At 42.7% G+C, this 27,882-nt stretch overlaps 1 protein-coding gene across 1 annotated transcript; it reads left to right on the forward strand.

Moving 5' to 3' along the window:
- The first annotated feature begins 465 nt into the window (after nt 1-465).
- On the forward strand, nt 466-27,119 carry LOC139535446 (rho-related GTP-binding protein RhoA-D). Its single transcript, XM_071334853.1, has 5 exons — nt 466-772; nt 15,050-15,207; nt 17,784-17,904; nt 22,362-22,492; nt 23,575-27,119. Exons 2-5 carry the CDS (start codon nt 15,052-15,054, stop codon nt 23,746-23,748), a joined length of 582 nt encoding a protein of 193 aa, XP_071190954.1. The 5' UTR covers nt 466-772; nt 15,050-15,051; the 3' UTR covers nt 23,749-27,119.
- The last annotated feature ends 763 nt before the right edge of the window (nt 27,120-27,882 follow it).

The following is a 27,882-nucleotide window of genomic DNA, read 5'->3' on the forward strand; positions in this document are numbered from 1 at the left end:
ATGGGTTTATATTAAAAATATAATATATATAATAATGTCTTACATGTCTAATACAGATGACAAAAAAAAAGTAATCTGAGAAGAGCTATTGTTTGTCATACTGGGCTCCTGAATGGCACTGCATCGGTCTAAGGCACTGGTCTAAGGCACTGCATCTCAGTGCAAGAGGTGACACTACAGACCCTGGTTCAAATCCAGGCTGAATCACATCTGGCTGTGATTGGGAGTCCCATAGGGTGGCACACAATTGGCCCAGTGTTGGCTGGGGTAGGCTGTCGTTGTAATTAAGAATTTGTTCTTAACTGACTTGCCTAGTTAGATATAAACTATAGGGGGAAAACTACCCTAAAATTGAACAAATACTGTAACACAGACTACTTATAGAACATATATATTTTATAGGGAAATAATAGTCCTGAGGATGCTGGTTAATAACTGATTAGGTGACCATTTCATCCACACCCTACTTGTGTACTTCCTTGGCCCCCTCCCTTTATTCTACAATCCTGGTAGAACGAATGATGTCATTATTTTTGACTGTGGAAAGGGAGGGGACCTCACTGATTCCAACTGCTGCACCTCGTCCCTAACCAATAGAGATTAAGCGCCACCACTGCCTTTCCTGATCGGTGGGAGGATCCTATGTTTGTCTGTCCTGTTTCTTAGCACCCTCTATGTAGGCTAATTTACCGAATACTGCAGCAAGGGTGTCACGATCCAGAGAGAAGGAAGGCAAGTCGGGAGTAAAATCTGAACAGCGGCCAGAAGAGAGGTAGTTTTTTTCGTTGAAATATCATGTTCAATTGTTATAGTTAGCGGGGTGGACTAGGATTGTCCGTTTGGAAATAATTGATTAGGCCACTTTGTTTCGGGCCGGGAAAGTAGGTGGTGGCTTGTGGCGATAGTTAGTCAATCGACAAGTTAGCCTATGTTTCTTATTTCTTAGATTTAGTTTTAATCTATTTCTGGGTATTCCAGAGCGACTCATTATTGTACCACGGCCCTTTACCGTTTCACTGATTTCGATGTAATTGTTGATACACTGTTGCTTCATATGCTGCGTTTGTGACCAAGTGGGAGGTGGGAATTTACCAGTTGTGAAATCATAAATACCAGTTGGATGCATTCACTGGTATTTATCATTGAGAAATGCTGATTGGCCAACAAGCTGCTAAAACATAAACAAAAAATACATCTATCGTGTTTGTTAACAAATTTAGTGTTCAAATAGCAGATTGTTTTTATATTGCTTTGTTGCATTTAACTGCCGAAAAGGCAGTTATCGAGGTCATATCCTTAGTAATTGAATTCAAGAGGTCAACGTGCGGGAGAAGTGGGAGTTCAATATGAGTTTGCCACTAGTAATTACGAGTTGGAGGGGCGTTCGAGTTGTTTTCTCCCAGTCGTACGTGGTAAATTCATACTTCTCACTTGGTTACGAATGCAGCATATGCTTAGGCTACTGACGGAACTCAAAAGCAGCAACCTCGCTAATCAGTCTTTGAGAACAAGTCCTATTTTTTTCATATTACACTGATGTTCATTTGAAAGGTTTCAATAAACATTTTTTTTCAAGCGGTGAACTTAAAACACGCAGGCCCTGTCGAGTTTATTTGTTGTAGGAATTGAAATAATATCTCTGGGCGGTGAGTTGTTTGTCATTTCTGAACGAAAGGGCGTTTGAGTTTATTTCAGCCGGGAAGAAATTAGAGGCATTTCCACAGCCTACTAAAATTGGCAGAAAAGTATTACACCACCCAATGTTCTGTTTAATTTCTTGCTATTGTTTGTGTTCTGAAATCCGTAGTTTTTGATGACTTCATTTTGTGACGTCGGCCCTCCAATCTGCCCACACTAGTTGCTGCTCTACTCAATCGTAAACCGTGGAGTTGAGTTGGCTAATGCCACGTTCACAGGCTAGTCGGAACTAGGAGATTAGTTGATTAGTTGAATGTGGCAGGTGTATAACTACAACCAGTTAGCAAGTCGGACATTTCTGAGTTTCCTAGTTCGACAAACACGTGAACGCGGCATTAGTCATGGCCAAGGGCTAACGCCCTGTACAAATCGTGACGTATGTACACCATTTATTTAACTAGGCAAGTCAGTTAAGAACAAATTGATATTTAAAATGAGCTACACCGACCAAATCAGGACGACGCTGGGCCTATTGTGCGCTGGCCTATGGGACTCCCAATCACGGTTGGTTGTGATACAGCCTGGATTCGAACCAGGGGGTTCTAGCTCAAGAAAGAGGCCAGAGTTCCCGATTTGGAATTATGAGTTTGATGACCATTCAAAATGAATTTTCCCAGTTGGAGATCTGCCCCCCCCCCCCCCAAGAGTTCCCAGTTCTCTTGAACGCACTGAAGTCGGAAGTTTCCCATTTAAGAGTTCTGAGTTCCCAGTTGTTTTAAATGCGGCATCTTGCCCCGCTACTGAACAGACAAGTGTAGTGTTTGTAACACAAGATGGAGGAGAGCCTGTTTCTCGTGAGAGATTGCATTTATTTTAGGAGATTGGAAAATATGACCTCCTCAATTAAGACATGATAAATATATTATTTCAGGTGATAAAACATATTTTGTTAAGTTAATTTCTCTAAATTTATAGCAAGTCAAGCTACCTAGCTAAAAGCTAGGCTAGGTTGAAGATACTGTACCACTGTAGCTAGCGTCCTCCACCTAATAATTATCAAACAAGGTCATTACCTTCATAATATTCTTAAACGGGAGTCAGTCATATAATTGGCTTAGCAGCCAATGTGTATTATTTAACATTGCTATTAAAATAGTATTTACTCACTTATAGGAATGGGTAATTGTTTACAAGTTGCTAGCTATCCCATAAAGCCACCGCCGAAAACCTCATTTTCTGTGGTTGGTAACTTCCCGGTCTTCGACGGACTCTGGCTGGACTGAAAACGACGCAAAGTTAAAAAAAAATATATATATAATAATTTAGGCATGTAGAGTCCGTCTCGCAACGGAGCCTTCAACCGCAAGGGGGCGTTGCGATACAACTCCGTTGTGGACGTCCCCATTGAAATGCATGACATCTGGTGCAATTTAAGAACGCTTACGAGTAATGTGAACAAGGTTTAAGGCTGGGACTGTTCTGGGATTTGGAAAGGAATGTAGGCTGTATGCCTATGCCCTCTTCCTGAAGAGTAGAGCTGTAATAGAAGGCTTGCAGAGCTGACCTGTTGGTCCTGTTTGGGCTGCTTTGCCTGAGTTGTTGAGTGAAAGTGACATAACTGCAGTAGCAGAGATGTGGCATGGCTGGCTGTTTTTAACTATGCGTGTGGGACCGTGTTGCATCTAGATTATGGAGGGTGTTGCCGGTTTATAATTAAGGCATATTTTGGCGTATGTTAGCTGCCTGTCAGTTAAACTGCAAAAGGGATACCGAAACTAAAGGTGGTGGTTAAGTTTATGTAATAATTCTGAGTGGTTAAGGTTTGGGATAGGGTTAAAAAAAAAGTGGGCCTAGCACTGGGATTGGACCCGCTGCGCTAGCTCATCGCAAGCCTACTAGACGATAAAAGGTGCTTGTTGCCCCTAGTGGAAGCTAGGAAATTGCCATCGAAATAAAATGATACCCCATGCCATAATTTCAACATTTTAAAATATGTCTAAATACGCCTTAATCAAGTTTAGCCTGGGTCTCCTATTTTGAAATATCAGCCTGCTGCATCTCCACATGTGGGATGGCCAATGGCATACCTTTTAGGGTCGCCATGTCCTGGACATCTACCAACCAGCACACTTTCTATTAGAGGTCGACCGATTAATCGGAATGGCCGATTTAATTAGGGCCGATTTCAAGTTTTCATAACAATCGGTAATCAGCATTTTTGGACACCGGTCACGGCCGATTACATTGCACTCCACGAGGACACTGCATGGCAGGCTGACTACCTGTTATGCGAGTGCAGCAAGGAGCCACGGTAAGGTGCTAGCTAGCATTAAACGTATCTTATAAAAAATAATAAATCTTAACATAATCATTAGTTAACTACACATGGTTGATGTTACTAGTTTATCTAGCTTGTCCTGCGTTGCATATAATCAATGTGGTGTCTGTTAATTTATCATTGAATCATAGCCTACTTCGCCAAACGGTTATTTAACAAGCGCATTTGTGAAAAAAGCACTGTCGTTGCACATTTAAGTCATTTAGCAGTTCTCTTGCACCAATGTGTACCTAACCACAAACATCAACGCCTTTCTTAAAATGAATACACAAGTATATATTTTTAAACCTGCATATTTAGTTAATATTGCCTGCTAACATGAATTTCTTTTAACTAGGGAAACTGTGTCACTTCTCTTGCGTTCTGTGCAACAGAGTCAGGTTATATGCAGCAGTTTGGGCCACCTGGCTCGTTGCGAACTGTGTTAAGACCAACTTCGCCAAACGGGGGATGACTTAACAAAAGCGCATTTGCGAAAAAAGCACAATCTTTGCACGAATGTACCTAACCATAAACATCAATGCCTTTCTTAAAATCAATACACAGAGGTATATTTTTTTTAAACCTGCATGTTTAGTTAAAAGAAATCCAGGTTAGCAGGCAATATTAAACTAGGGAAGTTGTTACTTCTCTTGCGTTCATTGCATGCAGAGTCAGGGTATATGCAACAGTTTGGGCCGCCTGGCTCGTTGCGAACTAATTTGCCAGAATTCTACGTAATTATGACGTAACATTGAAGGTTGTGCAATGTAACAGGAATATTTATACTTATGGATGCCACCCGTTAGATAAAATACGGAACGGTTCCGTATTTCACTGAAAGAATAAACATTTTGTTTTCGAAATGATAGTTTCCGGATTTGACCATATTAATGACATAAGGCTCGTATTTCTGTGTGTTATGTTATAATTAAGTCTAGAATTTGATAGAGCAGTCTGACAGCGGTGGTAGGCAGCAGCAGGCTCGTAAGCATTCATGCTCTTCCCTGTGCTTCAAGCATTGAGCTGTTTATGACTTCAAGCATATCAACTCCCGAGATTAGGCTCGTGTAACCAATGTGAAATGGCTAGCTAGTTAGCGTTTCAATCGGTGACGTAACTCGCTCTGAGACCTTGAAGTAGTTGTTCCCCTTGCTCTGCAAGGGCCGTGGCTTTTGTGGAGCGATGGGTAACGATGCTTCGAGGGTGGCTGTTGTCGATGTGTTCCTGGTTCGAGCCCAGGTAGGGGTGAGGAGCGGGACGGAAGCTATACTGTTACATTGGCAATACTAAAGTGCCTATAAGAACATCCAATAGTCAAAGGTATATGAAATACAAATGGTATAGAGAGAAATAGTTAAAAACTACAACGTAAAACGTCTTACCTGGGAATATTGTAGACTCATGTTAAAAGAAACCACCAGCTTTCATATGTTCTGAGCAGGGAACTTAAACGTTAGCTTTTTTACATGGCACATATTGCACTTTTACTTCTTCAACACTTTGTTTTTGCATTATTTAAACCAAATTGAACACGTTTCATTATTTTTGAGGCTAAATTGATTTTATTGATATATTATATTAAGTTCAAATAAGTGTTCATTCAGTATTGTTGTAATTGTAATTATTACAAATACATTTTTAAAAATAATCCGATTTTAATCGGTATCAGCCTTTTTTGGTCCTCCGATAATCGGTATCGGCGTTGAAAAATCATAATCGGTCAACCTCTACTTTTATCTTGTCAGTCTCACTATCCCTGAGCCGAATGCTAAAGCATTTAATGGTAAATCAGTGTCTGTCTTCTGTTGTACTATTTCCACCAACTTCATGTCTTTGGATTGATAACAAAATGGCCATATACCGACCAATCCACTTTGTTTTCTCCTCATTTGAACAGGGCAGAGAATGTATTGCTTTTAAAAGAATCAAATCTGTCCGCCATTGCTCGTATAAATATTGATTCTTGAATGGAAAGGAAATTACAAGGATAGGAATTTGCTTTTACACGAGTTTGTAATCCCAGAAGTGGGTGTTCGAATCTTACATCAACTGTTCCCCGTAAGCGAAATAGGCTTACACTGTATTGAAATGGAGGTGAAAGAACCAGTATGTGTATAAAATGTACGCCCCAAAAATATGGGTGACATTGTGAAAGACCCATTCACCGACTGAGAATGAAACAATGTATCATTTCCAGTCCACATATTATGCTAATTTCACACAGTGCCAGGATTCCTCTCTAACCATGAGGACTACCATTACACTGAGAATTAACTTAGGTGAAACTAAATAGCCTTGTCTATGGCAGCCCTGGGCACTATATGGCCCAGACAGAGGTACTTTAACTATGCTTGATTGAAGATGGAAAACAATGTGTGTTATGAACCAATGAGCCTAGGCCTAAATCCTAAAATCATTAGGCCTAATAAGCTTTTTGCAAATACATTTCAAGTTACAGTAGCTCTTAGGCCCATAGCAGTCTCTCGTTACTTGTAAGTCGCTTTGGATAAGAGCGTCTGCTAAATGAGTAAAATGTAACATGGTGATTATCCTCTTGAGAGAGAACAAAGTCTATTGCCATACAAACTCTAGTGATAGATGTGACTGGTCCTAGTTCCACTGATAACCAGTGGTGTTGGCATGTGTAATGTGACATGTGATGGGTAGTTATGGTGGAGCCAACCTGAGTCATTGTGTGCTCTCTCTCTCTCTCTGCTTCAAACAGCAGCCACAGTTACTGCCAACCTGTGAACTTTAGCTCATTTCTCAGATATGCTCTGTAAAAGTGACCCAAGGGTTGGACTTTAACATTGAGAAGGCAACAATAGTAGATCTGGTTTTACTTGCCCAGTATTTGCAAGTGAAGAAATAACGCAGGCCACTGTACAAATATTTACAAAATAACAAACGGCTTTGATCAAAGACAAACTGAATGAATCAAAATAAGTAGAGCTCTATCAAAGAGAACCCGGGCTTCAAGTATGCCTGTTAACCCGGCAGCATGCCGACCTGTTATCTGTCTATTCAACAAACGGCAGGAGTTTAAATAGCCCTTCTCATAATGTAACAGCCAATGAGAAACAGCCATATTAGATCATGTTCAATTAACAATGCATGAATTTCAAGCTACAGACGATGAACATGCATTAATCACTACAAGCACACATCAATGAAGGTGCTGCACATGCTTTTAAGCATAAATACCGCCAGGGATATAAATATGTATGCCAACCCGGGATAAGCTACTACCTACCGCATTACCCGTACCATTCATTAACTGCGCTCTGGAACGTGTCTGCCGGTGAAACTTCCAGCCAGAAAACCCTACAATAAACGAGGAATGCATGGTAACCGCAGACATTTCTGATGATCTACCTTCACGTTTAATTGTTACACCTTATCCCAATGTACTACAGTAGTGATGTTTGATCATCAATGGCATGAATAGAAAGACGGGCTATATTGACTGGAAACGCACAACCAAAACTTTTGTCGCCAAACTGTCTGCTTCCAAACTCTTAATACATGTTTTTTTTCTCTCTTTTACGTCAACTATCAGCATATCGGGACTACAGCAATACAAATAATACATGTGCTTTGCTTCTCATCATGAACCAGTTGTCATCTCTGGTCATTTATAATAGGCTTAGGTGACGGAGGACATGGGACAATTGTCTCAAGCTCAGAGGTTAAATAAATTTGTTTTGCCATCACCTCAACTTTAATGCTTGTCCCACCCACACAAAAACCATGCAGTGAGTGTACCTCATGTGGTCTAGGCTGTCTTAAAAAAAAAAAAAAGATATATATATATATATTTAACCAGGTAGGCCAATTTGAGAACAAGTTCTCATTTACAACTGCGACCTGGCCAAGATAAAGCAAAGCAGTGCGACAAAAAACACGTGGGATAAACAAACGCACAGTCAATAAAACAATAAATAGGCCATAGTGGCGAAGTAATTACAATTTAGCAATTGACACTGGAGTGATAGATGAGGATGTGCAAGTAGAAATGCTGGTGTGCAAAAGAGCAGAAAAAAACATATGGGGATGAGGTAAGTAGTTGGTTAGATGGGCTATTTACAGATGGGCTGTGTACAGCTGCAGCGATCGGTAAGATGCTTGAAGTTAGTGAGGGAGATAAGTCTCCAACTTCAGTGATTTTTGTTTTGTTGCAATTCGTTCCAGTCATTTGCAGCAGAGAACTGGAAGGAAAGGCAGCCAAAGGAGGTGTTTGCTTTGGGGATGACCAGTGAGATATACCTGCTGGAGCAGGGTGTTGCTATGGTGACCTGTGAGCTAAGGCTGAGCTTTACCTAGCAAAGACATATAGATTATCTGGAGCCAGTGGGTTTGGCGACGAATATGTAGCGAGGACCAGCCAACGAGAGCATACAAGTCGCAATGGTGAGTAGTATATGGGGCTTTGGTGACAAAGCGGATGGCACTGTGATAGACTGCATCCAATTTGCTGAGTAGAGTGTTGGAGGCTATTTTTTAAATGACATCGCCCGAAGTCAAGGATCGGCAGGACAGTCCGTTTTACGAGGGTATGTTTGGCAGCATGAGCGAAGGAGGCTTTTTTTGCGAAATAGGAAGCCGATTCTAGATTTAATTTTGGATTGGAGATGCTTAATATGAGTCTGGAAGGAGAGTTTACAGTCTTGCTGGCAGTGGAGAATGGATTGTGTACATTTTGGTACAAACCCTTTCAAATTCAAAATGTCAATACTGACTGATGTAGTCAAACACGTTAATCTTTCCAGTAACATTTTAGTTTCTATGACTTCCAGACAGGATACAAACCAAGTTTCTCTTGAACTGTGAGGGTTTTATTTGTGTTTAGTAAGAATACTAAAGTTCCTGAACTTGCTGGTGAGATTTCCTAATCAGGAAATGACCTTTTGATCATGTCAGCTGACTTAAAATGCTGCACTTGTAGGCTACAATAAAAAACCTCTCACACTGTAGCTTGTTGAGAGAGATTATGGCCTGTGTTGTTTTCACTTATATACCACTCCTGAAGTCTCTGTTTGGTCATCACATTACAAAAGGTGGATATATTTTCCTTTAAGAAGCTTTCCCCGGGTGTGTGTGAACCCATACTCCCTGTCTCCTGATGTGTTGTGTGGTTTATTGTTCCGACAATATACCGAGAAGCTGCCCCACCCGACCGTGCCTGGGTCACTTTTCTCTGTACTCACTACTCACACTGCTCTGGTTGCAAAACTTCCACTGGCTGACTGGTTTAGGCCTCTGGAATCTTTGGGAAAGTGAAATGTTAACTCGAAGTGGGAGGGTTGTTCTACTAGTATTGGATTCACTCTCGCACACAGTTGCGTCATTCTCCTCCTGTAATACATACTGTATGTGTCACACTAGACTAGTGCTCCCGGAACAGGTCTATAGGCCTTGATATCCTGGTGGATGTTGGTTTATGCGTGGTTTAGTTTCACCTGAACTTAAATATGACCCTGCTTCCTTCTCTGGTCATGCATGATGTGTATTACCAAATATTAGGCTAGATGTAGGCAGTAGCGGGGGTAAAATCACTGGGGAAGCCAGACCAGGAGGGGGGGGAAAGGCCATATTACAACCTACGTGTGGTGATAATTGCATTGTTTACTCTATAACCTGTTAGTTCATATGCCTTGCCACTGTGATACATAGGCCTAAGGCCAAGACAATAGTAAGACGGGCAGAATAAATTCAACCACACCTTTTTTTGTTTCGGCACAAAACCGGAGAGAAACCTCTGTTCGGTGAAGTTCACAAAGCATGTTGCATGTAACAAACAGTTAGTTAAGTGACCTACAGCATGGTCAAGCAAGTTAATGTTCCCAACATGTTTGTACTACTAAACTATTGATTTAGAACCACAGAGAGTTACCGCAAGTAGCAAAGAACAGGAGCTGCCTCCACTATTCCAACACCATTTCAACATCATCAAATCACCTCTGCTTAGTCTAATACAGTGACAACTAAAATATACCAAAAACTATTTAGTCCAATCAACGTAAGCTAAATATGATGTGGCTGTCCATGCTTCTGGTGTGTTTGTGTGTGTGCGTGCGTGCACATTTGTGCAACTAGAAAAACATGTTGACTCACCCTACTAGAGAAACGCCAATGCCATCATCTTTCATGTTGCCGAAACGGTCTATGACTGTCATACCATACACACTTTTATTTTTTGTTGTACTACGCTACCTGGCTAAAAAGCTTGTTTGCTAGCCCAACTTCCTTTTTGGTGGGCAACATTAGCTAGGTAACATTAGCCTTCTACATATTTAACTTCCATTCTCACAAGCCAGGGGCCCAATGTATAAATATATGGTTTGATCAGAATCCACCTTATAGTGATTGGCCAGTACGGATAATTGAGTAAAACCACAAGTCCAAATCCCTATCTCCATCCATTTAGGAAATGCACAATTTTAGGCTAGCTATCCACCGGACAACAACGAGATGCAACAATTCAAGTTGTTTCTGTCAATTACTTATTGCTCTTGATGGAATGTGATTGGTGCGAAGCCAAATCCAAACTGGCTTCCTTTGACAATTATATATTTTTTGGGTGCACCAGGACCATTCACAGTCGAGCTCACTCAATTTATCTCAGTGCTGATTGGCTATTATTTAATACTTTTTTTTATCAAGGTAGGCCAAATGTTTGCTAGCTTCCCTTGCATTCAATGCTACAGGCGGCAACAATGTCATACTCTTTTTGACCAGACATTATCAGATAGCCAGGTGGCTATATCAGATGGCCTACACATACAGTAGGGTACTGTTTTGCTTTTTCTGGTGAGATACATTCAGCCTCTTGCAAATTGAAGGAAGGAAAAAAAAATATCATTTTTTAAATATTTCAATTTTCTAGAGGCTGAATGTATCTCACCAGAAAAAGTGTGAGTCAAACGTTTGGACACCTACTCATTCAAGGGTTTTCCTTTATTTTTACTATTTTCTACATTGTAGAATAATAGTGAAGACATCAAAACTATGAAGTAACACATATGGAATCATGTAGTAACCAAAAAAGTGTTAAATAAATCAAAATATATTTTATATTTGAGATTCTTCAAAGTAGCCACCCTTTGCCTTGACAGCTTTCCACAGTCTTGGATTCTCTCAACCAGCGTGATGAGGTAGTCACCTGGAATGCATTTCAATTTACAGGTGTCCTTAAGTTATTTTGTGGCATTTCTTTCCTCATTGCGTTTGAGCCAATCAATTGTGTTGTGACAAGGTATGGGGTAGCATACAGAAGATAGCCCTATTTGGTAAAAGAACAAGTCTAGATTATGGCAAGAACTACTCAAATTAGCAAAGAGAAACGACAGTCCACCATTACTTTAAGACATGAAGGTCAGTCAATTCTGAAAATTTCAAGAACTTTGAAAGTTGCTTCAAGTGCAGTCGCAAAAAGCGTCAAGTGCTATGATGAAACTGGCTCTCGTGAGGACCTCCAAAGGAATGGAAGACCCAGAGTTACCTCTGCTTTAGAGGATACGTTCATTAGTTACCAGCCTTGGAAACTGCAACCCAAATAAATGCTTTAGAGTTCAAGTAACAGACACATCTCAACATCAACTGTTCAGGGGAGACTGTGTGAATCAGGCTTTCATGGTCTAATTGCTGTAAAGAAACCACTACTAAAGGACACCAATAATAAGAGACTTGTTATTGGTGTCATATGCTGAGCTAACAAATGCTCAGCATATGTGTGAACTCCTTCAAGACTGTTGGGAAAGCATATTTTGATTAAACTTTTTTTTGTTACTACATGATTCCATATGTGTTGTCTCATAGTTGTGGTGTCTTCACTGTTATTCTACAATGTAGAAAATAGTAAAAAAATAAAGAAAAACCCTTGAATGAGTAGGTGTGTCCAAACTTGACTGGTACTGTATATTTTAGTCTGTTTCGTTGTCTTTTTTTTGGGGGGGGGGGGGGACCTGGCACCCATGAATACGTATGTATACAAAACATTAAGAACACCTTCCTAATATTCTGTTTTGTACACTGTGTAGATGCATAAATTCAAGTAGTTCTTCAATGCTGAATGTTATATACTTGGAAAAGTAGCTTGTTTTGTACCTTAACAGCCTCTTTCTTGTTTTGAGAAAGTGTCTTTTACCAACATTTACATTTGAACTGAGAATAACAAACCGCTCCAAGTGTTATGGCCTCCTCAGTCAATATGGTATTAACGAAGGTCTACATATCTACATGTAGAGCTGGATATTTCTCCATGGTATGTTAGTTGAATTAAAACATGGCTGCCGTCCCAGCGACTACAAATATATTTCTGTATCATTGTGTTAAAAATATATATCACAAATAAAACCCTCACAGTTCAAGAGAAACTTGATATGTATCTCACGTTTCTATATGTATTGCGAATCGATACTGCGACGTTGATGTGCCAAACATATTTCTCAGTGTATAAAATATATATATATATCTCAATTTCTACAATTTTACTCAGATACAGTTCATATAAGGAAATCATTCAATTGAAATGAAATTCATTAGGCCCTAATCTACTGGGAAGCCAGGCCCAGCCAATCCGAATGAGTTTTTCCCCCACAATGGATTTATTGCAAACAGAAATACTCCTCAGTTTCATCAACTGTCAGGGTGGCTGGTCTCAGATGATCCTGCAGGTGAAGAAGCCAGATGTGGAGGTCCTGGGCTGGCGTGGTTATACGTGGTCTGCGGTTGTGAGGCCGGTTGGACATACGGCCAAATTCTCTAAAACAACGTTGGTGATGGCTTATTGTAGAGAAATGAACATTACATTCTCTGGCAGCACCTCTGTTGGACATTCCTGCTGTCATCATACCAATTGCACACTCCCTCAACTTGAGACATCTGTGACATTGTGTTGTGTGACAACTGCACATTTTAGTGGCCTTTTATTGTCCCCAGCACAAGGTGCTGTTTAATCAGTTTCTTGATATGCCACACCTCAGTCAGGTGGATTGATTATCTTGGAGGAGAAGGAGAAATGCTCACTAACGGGAATGTAAAAACATTTGAGAGAAATGTGCTTTTTGTGCATATGGAACACTTCTGGGGTCTTATTTTCAGCTCATTAAACATGGTGCCGACATGTTGCGTTTTAGGTTAGTCTATAGTTAATAGTGACCCGTCATGTGACTCATTCTCTGGATGTCTAGTGCAGTGATTTCAGGGAGGAACTGTAACTTCCTCAACTGAGAGACTATTTTGGCATACTTCACTCCATTTTGCCTCAGGAGAGGAGGATCAAGCTCATTTCTTTTTTTAGCAAATGAGTTTGTGGGTCATTACCCCTAGTGGAAAGTGGGATGAGTACGACAGGATTGATGGCTTATCCCCCTGTCACATTCTGCAGATGCCTCTGCTGTATTAAATTGGTGGCTGTCGCAATAACTTGTTGGGTAATTGTCTGAATTTGATGACGGAATAGAAAAGGGAGAGTACAGTGGCTAGTCTTCGTTCTACCGTGTTACTGATCCAGTGCATTGTGTTTAACACTAATTGTCAGCAACATCATACGCCTGCCATTTAAAAAGGTGTGGTGTGTGTGTTTTATAATGGATGTTGTCTACATAGAAATATAAGAATTCTAACCTTTTTCAATACAAGATGTTCCTTAATGGCTGTTAGTGATTCCTGGACACTAAGGGCCCATGCATGCAGTCACTGTCTTATCATTAGTGGTGTGCAAAGAGAGGAGGGTTTTGTGTGTGTGTGTTTAGTCTTTGGCAGCATTCTCCTCTGCTCGACTCCATGGAGGCCTGTACAAATAGGGCAGCAGCCAAGGGCCCCTCCCCAGCCCCCCTTCCCACCACAGTAGCCCAGCACAGGAAGTGGATTGTTTTGTTTCACAGGGTGAGCTTCGGGAGCCTGGCTTGGTGCTCTTGTCTCCTCTCCCACTTGCTCGGCCTCAGTCTCAGGCCCATCCAGCGTTTTGGTCCTTCTCCTGTCCAGCCCGGCTTAGTATCTGCCTTGGGAGTTAATCTGTGGTTCACAGAGCTGTCAGTGTGGGGTGGGAAACCTCTGTACCTTAATACAAGTCAGTCATTAGATTAAATCTATTTTATGCTTTCCCCCCCCCCATTATCTAGACACATTTCTTGCTTGTCTGAATCTTGTCTCTACTCAGCGGCATCTGGTGTCGTGTGAATTAGACTTGGTTTCCTGACAGCCAAGCAGGAGAGAACACGGGAGGAGAATAGAATTGTTTTGCTAGAAGGCAGCAATATGATGCATGTCCAATACTTTCTCTGCTTTCGGTAAAGGGGCTTTGTCAGCCAAGCCGTCGGGGTAGAAGCAGAGGAGGCAGCCAAATGACTATGCATAGCTGCTCTGCTTTCCTCTCAGGCAGCTACAGAAGCCTCGTTTATCAAGGACCTTTATCCCACACAGCACTGGGATCTGGTCAGCGGCAGGGCATCACTCTCTCTCTCTTTGTCTGAGTTATTCAGGAAAATCCTATACAGGAAAATCACATTATAAATAAAAATACCACACATTTTCAAAAGTTACTCTATACCCTACTGATGAAATGTAGGTAACCAGGCAATTTTAAGAGGGACAGAGAAGAAACAATATTGTTTGTAATAGTTTAAGGAAACAGCTGGAGTAGCACTTCCAGTTTCCCGGATGCCTTTCCGCGTGCTGCCTGACTTTCCACTGACCGACCATAGTAGGAAGCAAGAAGGGTGGAGTCAGAGAATGGGCTGATGGAACACAGCATTCCTCCCTGTCCCAGCTTGCCTCATCTCTCGCTCTCCCCCCCTCCCCCCCCACCTGGAGATCAAACAGCTTCCTTCTAGAAATGGGATGTCATGGTGTCAGTTGTCCAAATGTTTGTAAAAGAATAAATAAACTAACTTTGTTTCGGGGGTAGAACAGAACTAAGCCTAGCTACATCTTGCTTCCTTATCACACTCTTATTCCCTCACAGGTTTCCCGGCTCTATTCTCTCGCTGAGTATATTCCGACTTTTTACAACCCAACAGTTATTAGGGTTGTCAGTTTTTTGAAAATCCAGTGACGTGACTGTAAAGTGTTCCCTGTTTTTCTCCACAGTAATGGCAGCCATTAGGAAGAAGCTAGTGATCGTGGGGGATGGAGCCTGTGGAAAGACTTGTCTTCTCATCGTCTTCAGTAAAGACCAGTTCCCCGAGGTCTACGTGCCCACAGTGTTCGAGAACTACATCGCTGACATCGAGGTTGATGGCAAACAGGTGTGTAGACTACCATCCAGGAAATACATTTTTAAAAATACAGAAATGATCCATACTTAAGTGTAAAGTCTTCATACACATGAACCAAACAGCCAACCCACACAGTAAACCTATATCATAAGGCTTTGGTTAACAAACGGTCTTGTTATGGAGTGACGCGGGGCTCTTGGTCATGGGGCGTAGCCTAGCTGTGTTCTGGAGGCCAGGGCCCCTCCACAGCAGATGGGATATAATGTCAATGGGCTTTGTTCTCCTGTACTGACCAGCACAGGATCACAGCCTGGCAAAACAGGAAATGACTGTACTCCTGGGCTTCCTACACTGACTGGGAACATGGATGTCCACTGGCAATCCCCCACCCCCTGAAGATAGCCCCTCAGCCCGATAAACGGCTCTCATTTCCTGCTCTGGGGGAGCAACAGGCAGGTGGGGGAGGGGTTGATGTACTGTTGTCTTCTGTACAGGAAATACACAGTCAGGGATCCAAGTGTGCTTGTTGTGCATGATGGATCATGCCACCTCCCAGCCCCCCATTCAGCTTAGCTCTCCCAGGGGACTGCGCCCCCAGAATTACCCCACTTTAATTTGGCGTGGATAAGATCAGTGTTCTCAGTATATAGTCGCCACAGTCCACATTTTAAATCTTATTTTCCTTCAGGGAGAATGGTAATCTCTTTCTCTCACCTTCAGTGGGCGGGGCCGGGCCCAGTTCTAAATATAGCCCTTTTTTTGTCTTCCCTTTTCTTCCCAAAACCTTGTGCTGTGCAGTCAGTCAGTGTGTCCAGAGGGGATATGGCTCCTAACCCCATTGCTCATGCCAGGAGAATGTAGCCTCCCTCTCCCACCCGCCCTACAAACCTCTGCCATAGCTGCTATTTTGGGATGGTTGAATAATGTGTGTGTACTGTAGTCATACATTGATCTACTTTCAAAGTTATGTTACTATCCTTTTAACTAGATGTATGAAGGACAGGCTCCTCCTCTCAAAGACATTGGACTTTTCCCCCCTTTTTTTCTCTCCAAATAGTGCTTAAATCATGTATACAGTGAAAGAGCAAGTTGTGGCAGAATATTATGATTCAGTTGTAGAATCCAGCAGGCTAATGTAGTTGCTCTGGTCTACTCCCCTGAGGAACAGAAGGTATCTGGTTTGATTCTCCTTAATCACCTGATTTCCCTAATGGAATTAATCAGTGGTGTGATGGGATAAAGCCGCCATGCCTCCTCTCTGCATCCCTGTGAAAACCTGCCCATGGAATGAGACAAACGGCCAGTCGTTAGCTGCTGCACTGCTTTCTCTCTCTCCCCAAGGCCAGAGCTATGACGAAACCACTTCTAATAGTATTGTTCATCATCATGGTTATCACTGCTAGTTTCACGGCCGCCAAAGACGTTAAACTGCTACGACTTCACACCTAGAGTGTGTCAAACATGCAAATCTTACTCCAAATTCCTGCTGCATCACTTGAGAGATTTCTCAGAGATGCAGTAAATCTGCATCCTAAATGACACACTACTTTTGGCCAGGACCCAATGTGAACTACACTGCTCAAAAAAATAAAGGGAACACTTAAACAACACAATGTAACTCCAAGTCAATCACACTTCTGTGAAATCAAACTGTCCACTTAGGAAGCAACACTGATTGACAATAAATTTCACATGCTGTTGTGCAAATGGAATAGACAAAAGGTGGAAATTATAGGCAATTAGCAAGACACCCCCAAAAAAGGAGTGATTCTGCAGGTGGTGACCACAGACCACTTCTCAGTTCCTATGCTTCCTGGCTGATGTTTTGGTCACTTTTGAATGCTGGCGGTGCTCTCACTCTAGTGGTAGCATGAGACGGAGTCTACAACCCACACAAGTGGCTCAGGTAGTGCAGTTCATCCAGGATGGCACATCAATGCGAGCTGTGGCAAAAAGGTTTGCTGTGTCTGTCAGCGTAGTGTCCAGAGCATGGAGGCGCTACCAGGAGACAGGCCAGTACATCAGGAGACGTGGAGGAGGCCGTAGGAGGGCAACAACCCAGCAGCAGGACCGCTACCTCCGCCTTTGTGCAAGGAGGTGCACTGCCAGCGCCCTGCAAAATGACCTCCAGCAGGCCACAAAGGCGGCAACTGTTTCCAGTTGGAATGCTTTGTTTTGCTTGATTGTTTTGATGGTGTTTTACATTGGCCTATGAGAACATGGTGAAAACAAAATTACAGCTCCGGTATCTTGTAATGACGGTAAAAGATGTGCCAGCACTTTGCTCCACTGCTTTTGGCCCGACACTGCCCAGCCCAGTCATGGTGCTCCTGACTTTGGTAACTAAAAACGGTATCACCATTATTTAGTGACCAAGGATGGTTAAGTGTGTTTTTATTTAGCTTTGTGTTTCTTTTTGCTCATCTGCACATGCATCTCTCCCAGCATCTATTGCTCAACATCATATAAAAAAAATAGGACTCTCAGGTTCTGAGAGAAATTTGCTTCAGAAAGATTTAGCCTTTTTCTTTTTTTAAAGAGCAGCCATTTTAACTATCTGCGAAGTCCTGACCCTTCCTCTTCTCTTCTTCTGTGGCGTGTTTTAGGTGGAGCTGGCGCTGTGGGATACAGCCGGCCAGGAGGACTACGACAGGTTGAGGCCTCTCTCCTACCCCGACACAGATGTCATCCTCATGTGCTTCTCTATCGACAGCCCCGACAGTTTAGGTAAATTACCAGAAGAAAAGCTTATTTCTAGTCCGGGGACACTCAGTTGCTGATTTCTCTGATGTTTTGATTTCCAACAGCCAACTGCACTTGTCTAACAGCTGGCTATGTCATTTTAAAACTAGCACAGTATCTAGCATGCTAAATGTGTTTGCTCAACTGGAAGTGACTGTGACCGTGTGTTTATCAGTTTTATACAGTGGATTTGAAAAGTACCCCTTCACCTTTTCCACATTTTGTTATGTTATAGCCTTATTCTAAAATGGATTAAATCGTTTTTTCCCCTCATCAATCTTCACACAATACCCCATAATGACAAAGCAAAACCTGGGATTTATTTTTTTAACATTTGGATAAGTATTCAGACCCTTTACTCAGTACTTTGTTGAAGAACCTTTGGCAGTGATAACAGCCTCTAGTCTTCTTGGGTATGACGCTACAAGCTTGGCACACCTGTATTTGGAGAGTTTCTCCCATTCTCTGCAGATTCTCTCAAGATCTGTCAGGTTGGATGGGGAGTGTTGCTGCACAGATGTTTTCAGGTCTCTCCAGAGATGTTCGATCGGGTTCAAGTCCAGACTCTGGATGGGCCACTCAAGGACATTCAGAGACTTGTCCCGAAGCCACTCCTGTGTTGTCTTGGCTGTGTGCTTAGGGTCGTTGTCCTGTTGGAAGGAGAACCTTCGCCCCAGTCTGAGGTCCTCAGCACTCTGGAACAGGTTTCCATCAAGGATCTCTCTGTACTTCGCTCCGTTCATCTTTCCCTCAATCTTGACTAGTCTCCCAATCCCTGCCGCTGAAAAACATCCCCACAGCATGATGCTGCCACCACCATGCTTCACCACAGGGATGGTATTGTCTAGGTGATGAGCGGTGCCTGGTTTCCTCCAGATTGACGCTTGGTATTCAGGCCAAAGAGTTCAATCTTGGTTTTATCAAATCAGAGAATCTTGTTTCTCATGGTCTGAGTCTTTTGGGTGGCTTTTGGCAAACTTCAAACGGGCTGTCGTGCCTTTTACTGAGGAGTGGCTTCTGTCAGGCCACTCTACCATAAAGGTCTGATTGGTGGAGTGCTGCAGAGATGGTTGTCCTTCTGGAAGGTTCTACCATCTCCACAGAGGAACTCTAGAGCTCTGTCAGATTGACCATTAGGTTCTTGGTCACCTCCCTGACCAATGCCCTTCTCACCCGATTGCTCAGTTTGGCCGGGCGTACAGCTCTAGGAAGAGTCTTGGTGGTTCCAGACTACTTCCATTTAAGAATGATGGAGGCCACTGTGTTCTTGAGGACCTTAAATGTTGCAAACATTTTTTGGTACCCTTCCCCAGATCTGTGCCTCGACACAATCCTGTCTCGTGGGAACTGTGGGACCTTTTTATATAGACAGGTGTGTGCGTTTCCAAATCCTGTCCAATCAATTAAATTTACCACAGGTGGACTCCGAAGTTGTAGAAACATCAAGGATGATCAATGGAAACAGGATGCTCAATTTCACATCTCATAGCAAAGGGTCTGAGTACTTATGTAAATAAGGTATTTCTGCTTTTTTATTTTTAATAAATGTACAAACATTTCTAAACTTGTGTTTGCTTTGTCAGTATGGGGTATTGTGTGTAGATTTGAGGAAAACAATTCATTTATTCAATTTTAGAATAAGGCTGTAACAACAAAATGTGGGAAAAGTGAAGGGGTCTGAATACTTTCAGAACGCACTGTATAGGGTGTCATGTGGGATAAATGATCTGCATGGACTTAATCTGAACTCTGTGTAAGAACATGTCTGCTGAGCTCTTTCTCCAGTCAGTGTCCCATAAGCAGTGGTGATTTTAGCATGTAAATCTTAGTGGGACTATAAAATGTATGCATGCCAGCAAAGCCACTACACAACACAAAACTCTACATGAATTACACTATAACAGTGACAAACGGTGCCCACAAACTGTTACCACCGCTACACCTGGCTATCAGCAGAGCCTTGTCGGGCAGCGAAACAGTTAATTCAGCCTCATTTAATGCCTTTTTAAAAATGCATGTAAGCAGACAATGAAAGCTCTTACAATATTCAATGATTACTTTTCTCTAAAACAGGCTCTAGGCTACATGCGCACCACCAAGTCAGAACAGTTTGTGAAATTAAGAGGGGGAAAAGGGACCAAATGATTAGCGTGAGGCACATGGACTACTAACGGCTTACTACACAACATACACTTAGTATTACTTTTATAACTACAGTATACATATCTCCCTGGAAAATTACATAATATATGCAGCAGCATACAATACATTTTTGGACTCAACTTGTGCTGTGCTCACTTCCTTCCAAACCACTCATTGTTGAAATTTGCTATTTCCATCTTGTTGTGTAATGGCCGATGAGCACCGATACGTTTATTTATAATTTCTCTCCATTATTTCTCTTCATATGAAAAGGATTTAACTGTTGATTTGATTCATGATGACTGCAAGCTAGGATTTTGAAAGTATGACGTTGACATAAGTCCAATCAAAGCTACTGTACATATGTGATTTGATGTAATTTTATCTGTGGCCAATGACCTTGAGCCTTCTTGGATGGGCACTTCTAATGTAACTATGTCAGCACAGAAAGGGCTAGAATTTGAGGTCTCCCCTTGGACTCCGCCATGACGTAGTGTCCCAATGAGTGACAGAAAACCGAGCCAATCACGGCGCAACGCTCCATATTTTCTGCTAGCTTGCCCCACCACAGAAAGCACCAAGTTAGGCTGAAACACCTGCATTTTGGAGCTGCCTTACTCAAGAAAACAAAAAAGAGACCATGTTTGTATGCGGCTTTATTAACTCAATGATATAAACTCAACAAAAAAAAGAAACGTCCTCTCACTGTCAACTGCGTTTATTTTCAGCAAACTTAACATGTGTAAATATTTGTATGAACATAACAAGATTCAAAAACTGCGACAAACTGAATAAGTTCCACTGACATGTGACTAACAGAAATTGAATAATGTGTCCCTGAACAAAGGGGGGGTCAAAATCAAAAGTAACAGTCAGTATCTGGTGTGGCCACCAGCTGCATTAAGTACTGCAGTGCATCTCCTCCTCATGGACTACACCAGATTTGCCAGTTCTTGCTGTGAGATGTTACTGCGCTCTTCCAAGGCACCTGCAAGTTCCCGGACATTTCTGGGGGGAATGGCCCTAGCCCTCACCATCCGATCCAACAGGTCCCAGATGTGCTCAATGGGATTGAGATCTGGGCTCTTCGCTGGCCATGGCAGAACACTGACATTCCTGTCTTGCAGGAAATCACGCACAGAATAAGCAGTATGGCTGGTGGCATTGTCATTCTGGAGGGTCATGTAAGGATGAGCCTGCAGGAAGGGTACCACATGAGGGAGGAGGATGTCTTCTCTGTAACGCACAGCATTATTGCCTACAATGACAACATGCTCAGTCCGATGACGCTGTGACACACCGCCCCAGACCATGACGGACCCTCCACCTCAATCGATCCCGCTCCAGAGTACATGCCTCGGTGTAACGCTCATTCCTTCGACGATAAACGCGAATCCGACCATCACCCTTGGTGAGACACAACCGCGACTCGTCAGTGAAGAGCACTTTTTGCCAGTCCTGTCTGGTCCAGTGACGGTGGGTTTGTGCCCATAGGTGACGTTGTTGCCGGTGATGCCTGGTGAGGACCTACCTTACAACAGGCCTACAAGCCCTCAGTCCAGCCTCTCAGCCTACTGCGGACAGTCTGAGCACTGATGGAGGGATTGTGCGTTCCTGGTGTAACTCAGGCAGTTGTTGTTGCCATCCTGTACCTGTCCCGCAGGTGTGATGTTCGGATGTACCGATCCTGTGCCGTTGTTACACGTGGTCTGCCACTGCATGGACAATCAGCTGTCTGTCCTGTCTCCCTGTAGCGCTGTCTTAGGCGTCTCACAGTACGGACATTGCAATTTATTGCCCTGGCCACATCTGCAGTCCTCATGCCTCCTTGCAGCATGCCTAAGGCACGTTCACGCAGATGAGCAGGGACCCCGGGCATCTTTCTTTTGGTGTTTTTCCAGTCAGTAGAAAGGCCTCTTTTGTGCCCTAAGTTTTCATAACTGTGACCTTAATTGCCTACCGTCTGGAAGCTGTTAATGTCTTAACTACCGTTCCACAGGTGCATGTTTATGGTTCGTTGAACAAGCATGGGAAACGGCGTTTAAACCCTTTACATTGAAGATCTGTGAAGTTATTTGGATTTTTATGAATTATCTTTGAAAGACAGGGTCCTGAAAAAGGACGTTTCTTTTTTTGCTGAGTTTATATATTTACATTGTTTGCAAACTGATGTTACACATATTAATGCCAAATTAACCTGCAAAACAGGCAAGCCCCCAAATGTTACATTTTGTTTTTGCTAAAAATGCGGGTGGGGCTCTACTTATCTACTTGCTTCTTGTTCCTTCTTCCTCTGGTAGAAAACATCCCAGAGAAGTGGACCCCTGAGGTGAAGCACTTCTGCCCCAACGTTCCAATCATCCTGGTGGGCAACAAGAAGGACCTGAGGAATGACGAACACACACGGAGGGAGCTGGCCAAGATGAAGCAGGTACCGTACCATAGTTCCATACTGAGTGTACTGCACAAAACCCTCAAACAGGCCCCTAGGTACTGCTATACATCTGAAAGGGTTGGATAAAGTAGTCTGTCTAACCGTACACATCTAAAAAGTGTTGGATAGATATATGTGGCTGGTGTCCTCAACTAGGCCTCTGGAAGGGAGAACATTTAAGATGACAATTTGTCAAAGGATATTAGCGTTCCCCTTTGAATTGAGTCATTGTTTCAGGATACGTGAGGCTTGATAACCAGCCAAACTAAGATGGTGGTTGAGTGACCAATGTCATCACTGACTAGACTGTGGAAAACTTCTCAGGGAAAGGCTGTTTTGACTCTTGAGTCACTGGCATCCCTTGCTTTCTTAGAAAAACATGTAGTTCGACAGGTCTGAAATGGCTGGGCCTGATGTTGCTCTGCCTGGCATGGCATGGGGGAGGAGCAACTGCTCCTAGAAGTCACTGATTAGCTTGTTTGTTTAGTCTGAAGTCTTTTCCTCTTCTCAATGCGGGTTCTAATGGACGGCAGACAGTACGTTGCATGACGGCATGCTCTCTGTCTGTGTGTGTCTCTGTGTAGGCCTACTGTCTGTGTGGTACTAGTCTCCAGGTCCAGTTGCTGATGATAATGGGGGTGGGGGGGGGGTTACAAAGCCCTCTGACTCTGTCATCCGTTTCTTTCTCTCACCGAGAGCAGGAACTGTAACAAAGAGGGTGTGAGAAAGGATTACGATCCCCACAAGTCATCACTTAAGTGTTTTAGCGTGATGTTAAAAGTAACATTGGTGGTGGCTATGTTGTACCCAGGCAGTAGAGTCATGCTATTTCCCAGGATTGATGTGTTCTGTGGTCAAGCATAAATATAGAGCAGGGGGGGGGTGATACAACCTACACACAGTAGGCTACATGTACTAGGATAAATACATTTTACATTGTGTTTTTATAGTCTTGATGGTATTATAGTCAAGTGTCCCATGAATGTTGTTGGTAAATTCACACTGCTTAGGCTGTGTGTGTGTGTGTACGTACATTCATGGCCACACCAGTTTTAACACCCTGTCTGTTTACCCTGTAGGAGCCAGTGAAGCCAGAGGAGGGCCGGGACATGGCTAACCGTATCAGTGCCTTTGGCTACCTGGAGTGTTCAGCCAAGACAAAGGATGGCGTGAGGGAGGTTTTTGAGATGGCCACCAGGGCGGCACTGCAGGTGCGCAAGCGCAAGAAGAGGGGTGCCTGCCTGCTGTTGTGAGGAAGAGGAGGAAGAAGACCTCAGTCGTCAACTGACAAAACAACATATATATATATATATACGCAGGACTGACCTTTTACCAAATGGCATCTTTGTACTGTATCTCATTTCACGCTAAAAAGGTTGGCGGCCGAAAGTGCTGAACGTAAAATAACAAGGAAAAGGACTGGTCTGTAACACAGGTTATAAATTAGTGTTTAAACTTCTCAGCATTGTTTTTGTTTGTTATGCTTATTCCATGCAATGGGCACACTGTCTTTCGTCTAGTTTTTTCCCCACAAGCGTTTCTTTTCCCTGTCGCTTTTGAGAAGATAATAAATGCACATGTATTTGTATGCAACATATTTGGCTGTCCTTCCCTGGGCCTGTAGAGTCGGTCCCCTGAGCTTGTGTTGTCAACATGCACACTGTTGGAATCAGGACTCACCTAAACTCTTGTTCATTTGTAACCCGTCCTGTCCGCTAGCATAGATTCTATGGTAAGAGGGTCTACTTTCCAGGGGAGAGGTTTTGCTCTTTAGAACCAGTGCCTTTTTGTTTTTAGTTATTTTTCAAGTCATTGCATACCACCAAGTAATGCTCCTCCTGACCTGTTGGGCAACTCACTATCAGGGGAGCGGAGGGCCTCCACACGTTAATTATACACAGTATGTATTGTAATGCAATCCGAGCTTTGCTGCATGTAACCTAGGCTTTGAGGGCTGTCGACAACTAGCAGCAAGAAACGACTTCAGAGTTAATTTTACTTAGGAGAAAGCATCAGCTAGTCCGTACAGCATAACATAGTCTGAAATAAGTCCCCCACACGCACACACTTGGTAAAGGACTGGTAGTCAGAGCACCTCATGGCACTGTAACATGACCCTACAGATATGTGTGCAGAGAAGTCCATCCGCCCCCTCAAATAAGGTCTGGCTTGAACAGCTGTTCCTCACAGTCGTTCTGTACAGAGAAGCTTGAATATCCCCACATAAACAGACGCTAACATGACTTTAAAGTACCACCACACCAGGATGTGACAAGTTAAAACAGGTGTTGTATGATGATTAGGGGAGCATGGTCTACAGTAGCTACAGTAGGTTTGTATGAGTTGACACAATCCTCTTTTTAGAATGAGAATGGCAATGTATTTGTCACAAGGCTGGAGCTACTGGGGTATGAGGGATATGGTATGGGGGGACTGACTGACTGGTGGATTCTGCCTCGAGATCCTGTCAAGGTTGACTGGCCTGGAGATTTCCAGTCTGACTGCATTCTAAAGCAGCATTCTGAGGAGCCACATGAGTGTTTTTCAGTGCCTTCTCTTTCCTGGTAACCTGTGTGACTTTAGCGTTCCCCTCCCCGAGAGCTGAGCAGAGAGCCTGGACCGGTTGCTCAATGCCAACATGCCACAGCCAGTCAACTTTGACACCTCTGTCATGTTGCACAAAGCTCAACACTCCCAGCACTCACTCACTCACTCGGCCATAATGAATGTCAGGGGGAAATGATGCTTGACAAATTAAGAATTTCACTGAATATTTTTCCAAGGTACACTTTGCCACAGCGTTCCCCTAAACATACCTGGTTGAAACCCCCAGTTAGAATTCGATCATCCATAGATAAGATCTCTTCAGCTCGGTGGTTGATTGTATTTCATTTGAGGAAGGAAACTCCCAGTGTACTATGCCTGATTTTTCAGGAACTGGTTTGGTGCTATTTGACAAGAAGGCAAGACCTGAAAACATGTTTTTTTTATTTTTTTTTTTAGATACTTCTGTTGGCTGCCAAGAAAGTCCCCACACAATTCTCTCTCCCTACCTGTCGCACAGCTAAAATGACGTGCTCTGCACTGTGTTATGTTAACAGTAACGTTTGTAGGGATCCAATTTGTAAGTCGCTCTGGATAAGAGCGTCTGCTAAATGACTTAAATGTAAATGTAGGGTGTGCTACTGAGTTGGAAATTACTTTAACATTCGGACATGATTTCATGTCTTCTGTCATTTTTTTTATATTACACTGCTGAGAACAATAAAATGCATCGGGGTTGCTGAAGTCACTGGTCAACCTAGGCTGTGGTTTTTGTTACCGTTTGTCATTTGACTTGATTTACGTAATGGAACACCACTGGAGCTATAGCATGCCTGAGACTAGCGCTGGAATATACTGTATCCTGGCTCCTTTCGGTCTTTAGCTTTTTAAACCACCTATTTCCATTAAACTTTTTACTTGTGTCCACCATGGCTCCAACATTACACAACAACTCCAATATGCATGATCTCTCTTTTCTGTATTGCTTGGACTAGGTTAGACATTTCACTTGCATGGAAGTGGAAATGACTATTTAAGTTTACTCTTTTGTATCCTATGATGTTGACCATTTGTCTAACGGGAGCCCGATGAGCCTTTCTCTACTGATTCTTCTCAGCGTTCCTATTTCTCCTGGTTTGTGTCTGTCGTTCTTCTGCCTGTGTCCATAAACCGGTCAGTCCAACCAAACAGGGCTCAACTTTCCAAATGTCCATCAGCAATGTCACATGATGGGTTTAAAGGGTTGCATGTGACCTGGTGTGTGATGCTAGCGATAACAGGTATTCCACAATGCCAACGGAAAAATATTAGCTGGTTCGATTGACAGAGCCCTCTGCTGGCCAAGTCATCCATGTTAACAGAGCTTCTACTGTGGTAGGAAAATGACTTCACGTTCAAGCAGACAGAAACCGGGCGGTGTTATAAGCGGTGTCCCAGTATCACCCAATATTGTGACTGTTCAGGAGTGAAGCTCAGAGGAAATATGAGTTTGTCCCTTCAGGAGTATGTTTGACTACACAAAATGGAACTTATGACATTTGCCATTTTGTTACTATATTACCTTTTTGTATGGGTGTATGTTTAAACAGTGTTTCCATGTCTCCAACCCATGAAAAGGACAGCAACTTTTAAGATTTCAGACATTTACGCCAACCTAAATGCCAAGGAATTCTGGGACATCTAAATAAAGGCATTTGCAAGACTATATGTCCAGCATAATGTTAAAACCAACCCCCACCCCAAAGCAGAAGGCAAACTACATATCAAGATAAGCATGTAGACTGCTGTTTTGTGTACGCTGCTACTAAACCTAGATCACACTACTACTAAACCTAATCTTGTCTTTTATGTCGGTGTCTGCATGAGTGAAACTATGGTCTCTACGGCAGTTGCTCCACTATGGGAACAGCTTCGATCTGCTCAGTGTCTAACTCCTCTTTCTGGAAGTATCTAAAATAACAATCCAGATTTGTATAAGAAAGCTCATTGTAATAATGCTTAAACAGAAAGTGATGTAGTGAATGTTTGATTAAAGTGAACACGAACAATGTTAATAAACTATTTTTGAGACGAGATTATACACTGCCTCCCTATTCCAGTTGTTCCATTTTACACACAGACGATGAAAGCTATGTGCGAATCCAAAATCATTTATCGCTTGTTTTCCAGTTTAGCAGCCCCTGCTTCAGTTAGGGATGTAGTAGTGAGACATGAACTTACAGTACATGGTTACAGATTCCTGAGCGACTGAAACATGAATGTTAGACCAGCTGACACTGATCCAATAGTCATCATACTACTGTATCTAAAATGTAGTGGTTCAATTGTCGGCATACTGAAAATACAATGGAGGTATAAAAATACATTACCACAAGCAGAAAATATATGTATTTTGAATATTAAATACACTCCCATCATATGCTCTGAGGAGATACTGCCTTTAAAGTAGTAGGAATGTGTTTGTTTCCATTGGTCACTTGTCAGTGGGACATTTCCTATTACAAAACAGTGAACTTGTCAGGCTGAAGATTTCATCCAGTTTCTGCTGAGCAAGGATTTCAATCATCCATCGAGACATAACTTTCCAAACCTTTCCAAAATATAGTTGTTGCCAATTGATTGCTATACTTCATTTTGATATCAAGTTCACAAAAGGCAGCAAAAATATGTCTGGAATGTCAGTTTGAGACGTACAGTACCTCCGGTATAATTTTGTAGCTCCCAAGGGCTGTTGCGGTGACCATATTACCGCCACTGGCAGTCATGAGTCATGACCGCAGTAGAATTTCATGTGACCGTTGAGTCACAGTAATCTCCTTTTATGCACTCTGGACATGCATTGG

Source organism: Salvelinus alpinus, chromosome 12 (assembly GCF_045679555.1).
Source record: "Salvelinus alpinus chromosome 12, SLU_Salpinus.1, whole genome shotgun sequence".
NCBI classification, from domain to species: domain Eukaryota; kingdom Metazoa; phylum Chordata; class Actinopteri; order Salmoniformes; family Salmonidae; genus Salvelinus; species Salvelinus alpinus.